Here is a 14,538-nt window from a genome sequence, read left to right as displayed (position 1 = left end):
TTCTTCTTTCTTTTTAAATAAAAATTATAATAAAAATACTATAAATTATTAAATTATTTAATATTATTTATTATATTTTTTTAAAATATCTTAATTACTACCTAATAAATCTTTATATTATAATTAAACTTATTATATATATTATAATATTAAATACTAAGTCTAATTAATCTTCTTTAATTATTATTCCTTAATAATTTAATTATTATTTATATATTTATATTTATTTAATTAATTATTTCTTTTCTTTCTTATATTATTATAACCCCTTTCTTTTATAATTTAGTTTTTTTTACCCTTTAATACTAACTTAATATCTTATTTACCTCTTAAAGGTTTTTATTCTTAGTAATTAATAAGGTAATCTTATATATAATAGCCTTTATTCCCTTTGCAAGAGATTATAGAGCCTTTAAAATTAACTCTAGAGAGCTATTTTAATGCCTTTTAATTTGCCTTTTAAGGTATTTAGACTAAGATTTAGCCTTAATTATTATCTTTAGGGTCTTTAAAGCCTAAGAGGTTAATAATTTAGCCCCCTTCTTAGTAGGCATTAGAGTTTATAGCTATATATTAAGCTTTAAGATTATACTTTCTAGGTCTAGAGGAATAAGCCTAGCTCCTTTAAAAGCCCCCCTAATATTTCTATATATTATAATAGCCTTATATGCGGCATAGTGAGTTAGGGCTCGGGCGAGCCTATTAGTCATATGCCTAATCACGTAATTATTTAATTAAAAGAGGCATCTTCCGCTATAGCCCTTAGTAAGTTATCCTTTTTATTTTTATTTTTTAATTTATCTCTTTTTTAACTACTTATTAAGTAGCTCTTTTAGCTTTAATTAGCTATAAGTAGTTTATGTATTATATTATTATTTCATTATAGTTAAAATAAAAGGCTAGAAAGAACTTAGTCTTTAAAATATAAGTAATAAAGTATTTAATTAGATATTATATTTCTTAACTATAAGCCTTTTTTAATAGGCTAAAGTACTTAATATTAAGGGGCTAAAATAAATAAAAGAAATAAAGTAATATATAAAGCTAGATAATTTTCTTTTCCTTATAATATCTCTTAAATTTAATAAAGTAATAACTTTTATAATTATTAAAGATTAAGAGATAATAATAACTATTTAATTACTTAGCTATATATTAATTAAAGTCTTTTAGCTATTTTAAATAAATCTTATTATTAATCTAGCTATTTTAAGTTATTATAATAACTTAATTACCTAAGAGGTTATTTTCTTAGTATTAATTAATAAAGTAATATTAGCCCGCGCTAATAATAAATAGCTATATTACTTAGCCTTTTATATTAATTACTTAAATAATTATAATTTATTCCTAGTTTTTAAGCTATATTAATTTTAGCTTTAAATACCTTTTTAAACTTATAATAATTATTTTACTTATAATTATACTTATAAAAAAGCTAATTTTATTAAAATTATAAATATTATTTAATTAAATATTATACTTTATAAGTATATTTACTATTAGTTAAAATTAATTATAGATAATAATTAAATCTTAATACTTAGCTCTTTAATAATTATATTTATAAAAAAATATATCTTAAGATCTAAGTATTACTTAATAAAATTATAAGCCTAATATATACTAATTAGTAATATATTATAATTAATAAGTAATTAATTAGTTATTTCTTTTATATTATATAGCCTAAGGGGAAATCCTTATAAATCTAAGTTAAGAATAAAATAAATAAAGATTTATTTCTCTAGATTAAATAGCTAATATAATTTATAGATAGTATTATATTAAGATTAAATAATATGCTATTAGCGATATAATATTAATTACTTAATCTTATATATATCTATAGCGCATCAAAGGCTTAGTTTTAAGGTATTTTAAAGGGCCTAAATAATAAGAAGTATTCTAGCCTTATAATTAGACTATAATATATTAAGTAATTAAGAATTAATTAATTAAATAAAGAGAATATAAATTAAGGAATTTTTAATATACTTACTTAACTAGCTTATTTACTTATTATATATATTACTTTATTATATTTTTATTTTTAATCTTATCTTAAAGGTTAAAATTTTTAGCTTACTTATTAATTTAACTTATTTACTTATTATATATATTAATATAATAATAAATAATTAAATTACTTAGCTTTTTATTTTCATACTTAAATAATTATAATTTATTTTTAATTTTTAAGTTATATTAATTTTAGCTTTAAATACCATTTTAAGCTTATAATAATTATATTTCTAAGAAATATATACCTTAATTACTAAGTATTACTTAATAAAGTTTAAACCTTAATATATATTAATTAATAATATATTATAATTAATAACTAATTAATTAATTATAAATAAATAATTTAATATATTATAACCCTTATAAAGGGGATTATATTATTTTAATTAGGTCTTAGTAATTTTAATAATAAGGCGTTATTTTTATTTAAAGAAAATTACTTAATTAAGAAAGTAAAAAAACCTCAATTAAACTTAAAATTACCCCTTATTAGCTCTAAAACCCCTTGCTGGCTAGGCTTAATTAATAACTTAAATTAATAAGTTAATTAGTTATTATATAACCTATTATATAGCCTTAAGTTATATAATACCTTTCCCTCTAGTTATATATATACCTCGCTAGGCCCTACCTTATAGCATAGATATATAATTTTCTTAATTAAGTTACCTTACGGCGATTAATTATATAATACCTAATTATATAGCTCTTAGTTAGGTTATTATATTATATATACTCTTTATATTAAGTTAGGCTATATAATATAGGCTTAGGTTAATTAGCTATAAGGTAAATAGGCTAAGTAGGGTCTCATAGCGGTAATTAGTAATATTAATAATAATTTTAATAATAGGTATTAATAAAATAATAGCTATAATAGCGCGGTAATAAAGCGGCCTTAGTTAACTTATAGGTTAAGGGTTTAATCCCTAGCCCTTATGATTTTTTATAATTATAAAGGTTATATAGGCTAGAGAAAAGGGCCTCTAGCTAGGCTCGAATTAGCGGCCTCCTTATAAGTAAGGTAACCTTAATTATAATATAAGAACTATTATACCACGGAGGTAATTAATTAATTATATCTTTAATATTATATAATTAAGAGAGAAATTCTTATAAATTTAAATTAAAAATAAATAAAGATTTTTTTTTTAAATTTAAATAACTTATATAATTTAAGGATTATATTAGCTAAGGCTTAGAAATTATTATATAAAGTATAAAGGGTATTATAATTAATTATATAAATTAATATAATATATTAAAGACTAAGTTTTAAGTTATTTTAATAGGCCTAAAGGGCGAGAAGGATTTTAATTTATTTATTAAATTATAATATACTAAGTAATTAATAATTAATTAATTAATTAAAAAAGATATAAGTTAAGGGATTTTTATATAATTTACTTATTTATATAACTTACTTATTAAGTATATTATAATTTAATAAAAAGATTTAAATCTTGTTTATTTTTTAAGCTTATTAAACTAACTTAAAATATAATATACTTAATAAGTAAGTAAGCTACTTAAGTAAGTAAGCTAAAAGTATTTATACCTTAAAAAGAAATTTAAAAAAACCTTTAAAATTTTATACTTAGCTTAAAATATATTTAAACTTAATATTATAATTATTATATAATTTATTATATTTTATTAATCTTTAAATAGATTTAATTAAATTCCTTATAAAGTAATATAAAAAAAATATATTTATATTATATATTTAGTTATTTCTCTATAAATGAAATTTTTTTAAATTTATATAAATAATTTTTATATCTTATATTAAGTTAAGCTTATAAAACTACTTTTTTTAAGTTTATAGCTATTTTATGAAGAAAGTTAAGTTATATAAGGTAGGTTAATTCTAGGTATATAATATACTAGCTCACTTACTTATCTAGCTCACTCGCTTATTAAGTATATTAGTTTTTAATATATTATTCTTTTATACCTTTATATTACTTAAAATAGGGATTAAAGCATTATAATTAATATCTTAATTCTTTTAATAATAGAGGCTTTATATAAAAAGCCTAAGGTCTTACTAAGCTTAAATTAATAAGGTTTATTTATATAACAAAAGGCATTAATAGCCTGCCTTGACCCTCTAGGAAGGCGAGAAGAGCAATGAATACACACAATTCACCTCAAAATCTAACACCACTGGTCTGCGATAGATGAAGGGGGTGCATTTCAATCATCCCTTCTGCCCGCACCCATGTTGCACGCTTCAACCCTCTGAGGTTTAGTCAACGGGTAGTCCAGCAAACCCGCTGCAAAAAGACACAGGGAACGGTCCGTTCCGAAGATACACAGCAAGAAATATTTGCGCCACCTCCGTCAATATCCGACTCGGAACTAAAGAGAGGTCAGAACCCCGTCAGTAAATCAACTGGCTGAGCGGTATTGAGCAGCATAACCATCTTATTCCCATGTGAGATCATCTCAGATACCCATGCTACAATGAGAAGTGCCATGACAACTCATTATCCGCGTGTACCCCAAGGGTTCCGCCTCCCCGATCTACTGCGGGGTGCATCGGCTGTCAGCCCGAGCCTCTGTTACGGGGAGCGGAGCCGGAAGCATGTGCTGCATCGCGGCGGAGTCCACCCCTTGTCGTAGACCGACCATCCACGCGGCGCCGAAATTGTATTATAACCGGGTCGACACACTCTTGGTACGGCATGGCGGTGCCTCTACCCTTCAGTTGGTCGAGAAAGATCCGCACAGCAGTCCGGCCTTTTCGATAACCTTGCCTCGGCTATCCCGACTTGGCTACGTCCTAATGCCATGGCCCTCTTCACGCAGGTCTTAATCCTGGCCAGCTGAGCAACCATAAGTTTCCCCATCTATATTCCCCATCCTTATCATTGCGTCCCCTGGCTTGTTCCACAGCTCGGCTGAACGTCAGTTCCCCTTGCCCGTTCGGCGGTGCTTTGCTTTGGCCACGTTGGCCGGGGTAGTGCTTTGCTCGCTGCCACATGGCAAGGTCGATGCGCGATGTTATCTAAGTCCTTGGCTTGATGATTTACAAGACGCACCATTCTACCTTTCCGTAGGTCGACAGGTGCTGAGGAAAGGATTCGTGGAAGTGTCAGGATCACGAGGTTGAAGCTGACCTCCGAATGTGGTTAGCGTCGCTCTTCCATGTGAGATGCGTGACATGGGCCTCTCTTTTTCTTCTTTTCCTCCCTTGAACTGATTCGCCCTGACCCTGGTAGATACGTCCTTCCATATTCCCATCCGAATCCCAACTGTATCATCGTCGACTCCCTTAATGAGGCTCTCCTCGGTCAACTGAAATCCCGAGTGCCGGGTTACCTCCACGGGCGGCGTTGTGTGTATTTTCTAGATACTCTACCCTTGATCTAGTGCCTGGTGGTGTTGTGTCGTGTCATCTCCAGTGCTAAACCTTGCTGCTTTAATGTATGAGGCTAGTTGCTTATCCGGTTCTCTCCTCGTAGATGCCTCGATTCTCAATTGCCGAGAATATCCGACAGAGCTGCTCGCGAAGCGGCAACCGACTCTTGATACGCTTGGGAGGGACGGCCATATGGCTGAAGCAGACGATTGCAGGGAGAAGAGTTTTGATCCGGGGAAACCACGTAGAAGATTGCGAGGGGGTGTCTGCTCTCAGAATGGCAAGGATTAGATCCCAAACTAGCCCCAGGATGGTGAGGCCTGGCACGGCTTGTAACACGGATCCACGGCGGTGACGCCGATGTGGCGTTGCGGCTCTCGGAATTGCCGTGACTGCTAATGGCCCAACGCTGTGGCCCCTGTCGCTTGGGGAGGGTTCGTTGTTTCCGAATCGTCTGATGATTGCTAAATGTTGTTCCGGCCGCACACGCTTGCCTGCTGTTTACAACCTGAACATCGGGATTTGGCTAACAGGGTTGATTAACGAACGGCCAACTGAACAAAGACCATCATCTCACTGTCCCTGTCGCCGAAATCCCTGCCGAGTTTGTTGAAATTGTGTGGGTGAAGAGTTTTATCCCACCGCGGGAGAGCCAAGCGCTCAACGAACGGTTTCTCCAACCCACGAGAGCCGCACGGGAGGACCCGGATTCCGCCGTACGACAGTGTCTGCAATCTTACTGTTAGTTTATATTTTGCCTGATACCTACGTGTCACATACAAAATTTTCATGTACAGTTGTACACCTACCAGCCGATCACCTTATATGCTGAACTAGAAACCCGCATGGAAGGTTTATGTAGCTAGTTTTTTGTCTACTTTGGGTGAGACAAATCGACACCTTATCTCTAGCCATTTATCTGCCACAAGGTCACGCTCACCCCTCCTCGCACCACTTAAATGTGCCATTCTATCCGTCAATCCTCCATCACCAAGGACAACCCCTCACTTGAATGTGCCCCGATAGAGGGTCGACAACGGTCGTTAAGGAGGATGAAGCGATTTCAGAAAAGAGTTATAACCCCCGAGCCTAGAATTGGTTGCTCTGGATCTCGAGAACTGACGTCTGCATCGACAGATCTCACGAGGCAAGCCCCTCACCAAATCCAACAAGACGAACAAGCCATCCAGAGATGAAACTGTGTCTCCACCAACCGGAGCTTCATCCAGCCAGTCATCTCTATTAGAAGTTCCATCTCCCAGCCCAGTTTTGAACGATGCCCGCATCAAACGGTCACCCCCGCGTCCTGCTCGCCCTCTTCCTTTGACCCTGTCAAGCATCGAACAGCCGAGCGAAATCCGGGATGAAGTTGCTTCGACAGGCGATATTGAAAATACTAACTGCGATAATTCGGACCCGGAAGTACCTGAAACCATCAGTATTAGCCTAGCACCTGTCGTAAGCGGCTTGAGACCTTGATAAACGGGCATGTTACTAAATCTAACCCTAGCATTTTCCCCCGCCGGATACCACGGAAGCGATACCTCATCACCTGACACTGCCGGGAAGAAGCCAGGAGTTGCCCCCAACCCAGAAGGCAATAGACTGCCTGGATGCGATACCGACGGTGTTTCTGATGCCCCAACAACGGCGAAACTCGTCCGGCTTTAATATACCCACTAGCAAAGAGCTAGAGCGTCTTCCGAGCATCTACGACGTGCCCCTGAGCCAACGGTATGACCTTGTCATGCAGAAGATCGACCAGTGCAATATTATCTTCGACTTCAGCGACGCGAGCAGCCATGTGGAATCCAAGGAGATCAAGAGACTTGTACTTCACGAGCTCCTCGACAGTATTACTTCTAATACACGATTCATGAGGCCATACATGTACTCGAAAGTATTCGACATGTTGGCGAGAAATCTTTTTCGACCTTTACGACCACCCATGTCGAATACCCCGTCTGGGGTCTTCGACCTCGAGCTGGACGCGCCAGTTTTCGAGGTTGCCTGGCCCCACATCCATATCATATACGAGCTCTTCTTGTGCTTCATAAGGAGCGACGATTTCAAGACAGATGTTGCCAAGGACTTTGTCCAACAGGGCTTCGTGCTCCAGCTTCTAGAGCTCCTCAACTCTGAAGATCCCCGCGAGCGAGACTATGTGAAAAACATCCTTCACTCCATTTATGTCAAATTTTCTACTCTACGATCTTTTATTCGGCGGTCTATCAACCACATTTTTCTCCAATTTACATACGAAACACAAAGGTTCAACGGCATAGCTGAACTACTGGAAATCATGGGCTCTATTATTGCCGGCTTCTCCATACCCCTGAAAGAGGAGCATAAGACACTCCTGAATTGTGTCTTACTCCCCCTCCACAAACCTACGATCCTAGGCAGGTACCATCCCCAGCTGTCCTTCTGTATCGTTGGATTTCTGGAAAAGGATGCAGCACTTGCTGAGTCTGTAAGACGACTGGAATTACCTTTTCGTTACAGCATTCTAACTAGTACAGGTAATCCTCAGACTGCTGCGTTTCTGGCCCAAAGTCAGCAGCACAAAGGAGATCCTCCTCTTGAATGAAGTCGAAGACATCTTCAAAGTCCTGGATTCTGCCGAATTCTTCAAAGTCCAAGGACCTCTCTTCCGCCAACTTGCCAAATCCATGACTAGTCCACACTACCAAGTTGTGGAGCGTACATTGTGCTTATGGAACGGCGCACATTTCTGCGAGCTCGTCACCGATGGTGCGGAGGTTATCCTTCCAATCATGTTTGGGCCTCTTTTTGAAAACTACGAGTGTTATTGGAACAGGTATAGTAGACCCAACTCCAGGTGTTGGCAGACTTGTTGCTTATATGACCAGAGCGATTCGCAGTAGGGTGTGTGATATCCTGGACGCATTCAAGGAGGTCAGACCGAAACTATATAACGACTGTGCGGTCTTCTACGATCGGCAGAGAAACGGAGCGGTCATGCACGAAGCAATAAGGAAGCGGAAATGGGCAATCCTGACTGAGAAAGCCAACCAGAGAAGTGAATCATTGAGAAGAACCGGATCTTGACTATGCAAAGCCATTCTAAATTCTTACCACGAATTGGCGTTATGCCGTACGGGTCAGATTGAGCAATGAGATTGTGTGCTTAGTGCGCCCAGTTTAGAGACCTGGCAAAAGCACATGAACACGTGAAAAGCAATTCCCGAAACCGCGGACTCGGTAGTAGTGAGCGTCTCAACGATAGATGACATGGACTTTGTGACTTAGTAAGTGGCGAGTGCTTCAGATGTATAGACTGAAACCGGGTTCTCTCAAACTAGCACTCATTGCCCTGTCTGTCCCTAACAACTGAAACGCCTGGCTTGCAGAAGGTCGGGTTCTGCGGCTCGTCGGTTGGGGTGCACATTTTAGGCCGGGCAAGCGAAGGACTTCTCAGTACAATCTCCCAAGCTAAAATTCATCTGCCTTTGTCCTAATGTAAATATCCGTGGAGTTACGAGCCATTTCCTTTTGTATGACCTAAGAATCCAGTCCAGAACCACAGTAAATTGAAGTACGTGGGGGGTAGAGCATGAACCACCGCCTGCTCAGGCATATAGATATGTTCATTCTGCATGAGTGTCGTGAAGGCCGTTCCCGTTCATCCTCGGTCCCCTCTTCTTTTCATTCTTAGCGCCATGCTCGGACATCGAAGTGACTTCGGTAATGATCCAGTCATGCTCGGATCCTGGTAATGATCTGTGTCCGAGGAACTTTGGAGAGCTTTCCGCAAACCAGGCTACCAGCAGTGGACGATGATCCCTACGATTCCAACGCGCACGGAATCGTTGCGAACGTTTTGTACGCCATCTTCGCTATCATCGGTATCATTCTCTCTTTCCTCATCTCTGCTGGTACCATGAACACTCCAGTCGCACGGTCGGAATTACCCTGGGGTGCCTCGCATCCGACAAACTTCAGCAGCATTCAGACGATATCATGTTTAAAGCTCTCGTTGCCGGCAGTGTCTATGACACCCGTATCAACAATTACGGGATGAACTGTGATCAGAAATAATTCCTTATTCAGGCTAGTATTGAAGTTGTACGGGTGGAATGTCCCTTTGACGGTAGGTTATGCCTGTCCGATGTCCTTGGACTCCAGATAACAAGAACATCACTTTTCTCGAGGCAGGCGCCAATTCTTCTTACCATGAGCCACTACCTTTCTTGCCGTACGGCTTCTTTAGATCCCCTGACGCACCCATTTAACAACTAGACAAGGCGATGGGGTTCATTGATAACTGTAAAATAGCTTAATTTTGATGACCCTTCCAGCAGGGTAGAGACCAATATATCGATGCTAATGAACACCCCGAATGGGCCGGGGCCTATTTCAACGACAGTTCGGGTTTCACAGCATACCAAGAGGGCTCGTAGCGGGGCCTCGGCCAAAGGTTTGGCCGGTTCTTTGTTCCCGGTTCTTCCAGGGGGAATAACCACTCTCACGGGCTCGCCCGTAACACCTAGTAATAGCACTATAAATAAAAGAGATATTATTAAGGTTTATAGCAAGCATAGGACCAACTAGCGTGTATGGATAGAAAGCATGTAATTTATTAAATTACAAGTGATCCTTTACATATTAATAGTAGTAGTAGGTGGCGGGGTGGACTCCAAGTATCCGCCCACAATCTTTACGTTCTAGTTAGCCACCCCCACAGGTGTCATACACAAAAGTGCCTGACCAAGCTAGTCAAGGTAGCTATGTTAGCCTCAGTCGTTCCGTATAAGATGCTTCAGGTTACATACCACGGGTAGAACACAGCAGCGGGCTCGCTGACCAGTGGCCGCACATATCTGACTGAACGAGTCTGGGTCTGTCGGGGTCTCGGTTGCTAATACGTTGATCAGTCTAGAACTCTCAAACACGAGGGCGAAGCACAACTTACGGGAATCGCACTCCGCGTCCACCACTCCTAGGCCATTAACCGAACAACATTGAGGGTTTCCGTATAAACTATCCGGGCAAGGCTCATAGGAAGTACCCGTTTCGGCTGGAGCGTCAGTCAATGCCAAGCTGTCCGAGGGTGCCTCAGTCGAGCCACTTGGCTCGCCGGGGTCAGTGGAGGCTGGGCTAGGAATCGACGTCATTTCAGTTGGTTCGGTTGGCTCGGTGTTTTCAGTAGAGGCTGGAAGACTAGTAGATTCTGCCTCGGTTGATTCGGCTGGTTCAGTGCTTCCAGCTGAGATTGGGAGAGAAGGTGAATCCAACCCAGTAGATACGCCTGACCCTGTGCTTTCAGAATCAACTGGAAGGGAGGAAGACTGGGCCGCTTCAGTAGCTGTAGCCGACGTCGGAAGTGAAAGAGACTCAGCCGGCTCGGTGCCTTCAACTGAGGCTTGGAGGGAAGTGGATTCTGTTTCAGCAGACTCGACTGACGTGTTGGTGTCAGTCGACATGTCTGTCCCGGGGCCACTAGAGCCATCAGTAGACGTATTGGTGCCGCCATTGGAGCTTGTTGAGGTATTGGCGTCAGTGTTGGCCGAAGCACCGGTCTCAGCCATAGCTTCGGTCGAGTCAGTCTCGTCCCCATCACCAGACGTGTCAGTGCTACTGGGAGAATCAGTCTGAATGGACTCTCCTTGGCTTGTCGGAGCAGTTGTCTCATCCACGTTGGTGACATGAGAGTCTGTAGGGCCTTGCGTGTTTTTAACTGGTGCTGAGCTCCCGTTATCGCCTGTGGCAGTCGTGGAAGCATCCTCCACTGAGAATACTTGAACGATGACAGTGCCTAGGTCACCATCGTCGGTTGGTTGGTATGTCCTTGTGACAGTACCATCAACACTTCCTTCCGAGGTTGTAGTGATGGTGGTGTAGTGCGTAGTTGATGGAAATTGGGGTCCTGTTGTGCCGCCCCCACTGGATGCAACAGTAACTTGCGGCACTTCGACAACAACGGTGCTCAAACTTCCACCGTCACTTGGGGGGTGGGTTCTCGTAACAGGGCCATTGTTAGTGCCTCCAGTGGTAGTGACGGTGGTGTACACCTCAGTAGATGACAAGGGAAATTCAGTGTTTCTACTGCCGCCGGTAGCATCAGGGTTTGAATCCAGTTCGATGACAACCGTGCCAAGGCCATCAGGGTCTGTCGGAGGATATGTCCTCGTAACGGGGCCGTTGTTGTCGTTAGTGTCAACAGTCCTGGTTACGGTAGTATAAAGCCCGGCGACTTCGACATAGTCCTCGGTCTCGGTAGGTGTGGAGACTCTGGTCGTTGGCGGTACCTGGATGATCACAGTACCCTGGCCGTTGGGATCCTTCGGGGGATAAGTTATCGTAGTTGAACCGTCATTGGCATCACCTGGACCAGCGGTTGAAGTGATAGTGATGAACTGCCCCTCGAACGGATTACCGCTGAAGGCGCTGCTTATGATATATCAGTCAAAGTATTTAACGACACGAGAGTTCAACTTGAACGAACCTTGTGACTTGGGTTACACTCGTAGAGGTCTCGGTTAAAACGGTGCGGAGCGACACGGGAGCATCGGTAATATGAAGGACCAGATCGTCGTTGATGACAAGGTCGGTGTTGGCAGGAATGAAAGTGTCGACGAGAATGGGCTGCAGGACTTGGAACTCGATAGGCTGGACGTTGAGGCCGATGGGGCATATTTCGTCAACCGGGGAGACCCCATTGTTTGGGCAAGCACAGAGCCCATGTGCGCTAGAGACGCAGTGGTTGCGACAGCTCTTTCAAGTTGCATGGTGGTAAAAGAATGTGTCTGGCAGGAGGGAAACGAATGATTTAGAGGTGACTATGGTCTGCTTGATATTGAGGAAGGGCACCAGAACAGGCGATGGAGTCTGCACATATATACTTGGAGATGGAACCAGGGGTTGAGAGTCCGCGTTGCCCTTGACAATGCGTGGATGGCTCTAACAGCATTTCTCCTTTTCTCCTGAAGGAATGTCCCGAATGACTTCTGCACTGCGGGGTATTCCTGTGGGAAATTGGCTCAGCTAACTTCCCTAGTCCTCGACAGAAGCAATTGATGTCGGTGAAATGTTTACCGGCAGCTGAATAGAGCTACTTAAACGAAATGAGAAGTGATAAGCATACACGGTGGAGGTTATCGAGACAATCCTATCCCGGTAGCAGCGCTTGCGTAGTTGGCGATTTCGGCCCGATTCGATTGGGCTGTCCGACTAGGGATTCTCTTTGGTTCACCTCTACTTCAACTCCGAAGTTTGGATAAGGATTACTGGCATTTCTAATTTCCCGTTGCAATTCTAGTTCAGCTGAGTGGTTTTCAACATGTGAAGCCATGGAATAACACTTGGGCAGAAAATGACGAAGCACTGCGTCTATATAATCTAGCAGACGGCCTCTTCTCTCGCCGCTTTGTTCACTTGACATAGTACACATTATCGCACAAGTTACACTCGTTCCTACATTAATATTGCCCCTTCACTCGTTTCAAGATGCAGACTTTCAAGTCCTTTGCCCTCTCTTTTCTTCTGACCGCGGGGTCTACCGTCAGGGCCGACACGACTTCATGTGTGACTTCGGTCAATACCCTTCCCACCATCACCAGCACCATTACTGGAAGCACCAGCACCTGGTCTGGAGGCACCCCTGGTCTTGATCACCAGACGAGCATCGTGTACACTACTCAGTACCCTGAGTTTTGCCCTACTGGGCTGCGTATGCATACGTACGTCATAACTACGTACTGCTCCAAGGCCGAGTGTTCTCCTCATACCGGCGTCCCCCCTGGTTTCACCTCGACTGTGGCTGTCTGCTCGTCCTGCGGCCATGAGCCCATCACCGCGACGCTCACTGTGCCGATTGTCGAAGCCGCGCCGACCCGGGGAGGTTGCCCACGGAGGTTTCGCTGGAAACCGGAAGAACATGCCTATTCCGTCCAGGCCTGATGCCTGCACCACATGCGGCGCCCAAGAAAAACACTCCCCATGGGTCACCCCAGACAGCGTCTATGCCCTTAAACCCGTCTATCAAACACCCTAATCCTGGGGCTGGTGGCTCCGCACCCATCCCTGAAAACGAGAAAGGCATGCCTGTCCCTACCGCTAGTGGCCCCGGAGCTAGCCCTGCAAAGCAGGGAAACACACATATCCCGTCGGGGGTTATTGGCGGCTCCCCAGGGAACCTTCCCGAAGAGCCGTCATTTGTGATGGGATCTGGGTCTTCGCAGCCATCTGTCAAGCACCCTGCTACTGTAACTGGCGGTTCTGGAGCTGTCCCTGAGAGTCAGACAGACATTTCTCTCCCATCGGAGCCCAGTCCCTGTTCCACAAGCTGTGCCGCCAACAATCTTCCCGACGAGCCGCCATCCGGCTTCTCACAGCCATTTGCCAAGCAGCCTGCTCCTACGGCTGGCAGCTCCAGAACCACACCCGAAAGCGAGGGTCATAATTCCCTTGTCTCAGAGTCTAACTCCTGCAAAACTTGCCAGGGTTCAGGTAGCATCCTCAGTCATCCCTCCTCTTGGACGGTATCCGTCTCATCACACCCATCTGCCGACGGCCCGACTTCTCCGGCTGTAGGCCCCCAGACGACTGGTCCAGCTGTAGTTACCGGCGCTGCAACCAGCAATGTCAATGGTCGTTTCGAACTTGGTGTGGTTTTTGGACTGGCATTGGTTGTGTTTGGCGTTGCAGTCTGAACAGGCTGTGTCGGGGAGTCGGTCATCAAGCAAAGAGTAGTTTCTACCAGAGACCACTTTAACGTAAATAGTTCCAAGGCTTGGAGGGGCATTTAAGCTCTTGTCTCCCTGCCGATTTCTGTTTTAGTTAGAAAGCCGATGATCACTCTATCCTCGCTGTGCCAGAGCTGAATAAAACGTGGTTGTCGTCTTCATTGAGTTATGTCTAAGACATTGTCAGGCATCGATCGACGGTTGGAGGACGCCCCTGCCGCATACTTAATTAGTCTATTAGTCCATCCTGATATATCATAATCTGGTGTCGCCGGTTACCCAGGGGGCTGACTAATGATAGGCCGCCCCTCTGTTCATCACAGAGGGGGCATCACAACCTATAACTGCGTCACTGCTATAACCGCCTCGCACACCATAATTGCCTTATTTCTCCACCAAATAAAGCCCAATTTCAATAAAAAGGTTATCAATGAA

General features: G+C 41.8%; 3 protein-coding genes across 3 annotated transcripts; 2 read left to right on the top strand and 1 right to left on the bottom strand.

The window, feature by feature from the left end:
* Positions 1-7,031: 7,031 nt before the first annotated feature.
* MRS44_016074 (uncharacterized protein) lies at positions 7,032-8,467 on the top strand (the record flags this gene model as incomplete). Its single annotated transcript, XM_046278033.2, has 3 exons — positions 7,032-7,868; positions 7,918-8,216; positions 8,269-8,467. The coding sequence occupies 3 exons, from the start codon at positions 7,032-7,034 to the stop codon at positions 8,465-8,467; spliced, it is 1,335 nt and encodes a 444-aa protein (XP_046123728.2).
* Positions 8,468-10,135: 1,668 nt separating this feature from the next.
* Positions 10,136-12,147, bottom strand: MRS44_016073 (uncharacterized protein; the record flags this gene model as incomplete). Its single annotated transcript, XM_065617878.1, has 5 exons — positions 10,136-10,144; positions 10,192-10,277; positions 10,332-11,806; positions 11,865-12,028; positions 12,094-12,147. 5 exons carry the CDS (start codon positions 12,145-12,147, stop codon positions 10,136-10,138), a joined length of 1,788 nt encoding a protein of 595 aa, XP_065473950.1.
* Positions 12,148-12,865: 718 nt separating this feature from the next.
* Positions 12,866-14,070, top strand: MRS44_016072 (uncharacterized protein; the record flags this gene model as incomplete). Its single annotated transcript, XM_065617877.1, has 2 exons — positions 12,866-13,259; positions 13,313-14,070. The coding sequence occupies 2 exons, from the start codon at positions 12,866-12,868 to the stop codon at positions 14,068-14,070; spliced, it is 1,152 nt and encodes a 383-aa protein (XP_065473949.1).
* Positions 14,071-14,538: the final 468 nt, after the last annotated feature.

The sequence above is a fragment of the Fusarium solani genome, assembly GCF_023522795.1.
Source record: "Fusarium solani strain SB1 chromosome Unknown bctg00000012, whole genome shotgun sequence".
In the NCBI taxonomy this organism is placed as follows: Eukaryota; Fungi; Ascomycota; class Sordariomycetes; order Hypocreales; family Nectriaceae; genus Fusarium; species Fusarium solani.
This window is presented reverse-complemented; position numbering and strand designations above follow the sequence as displayed.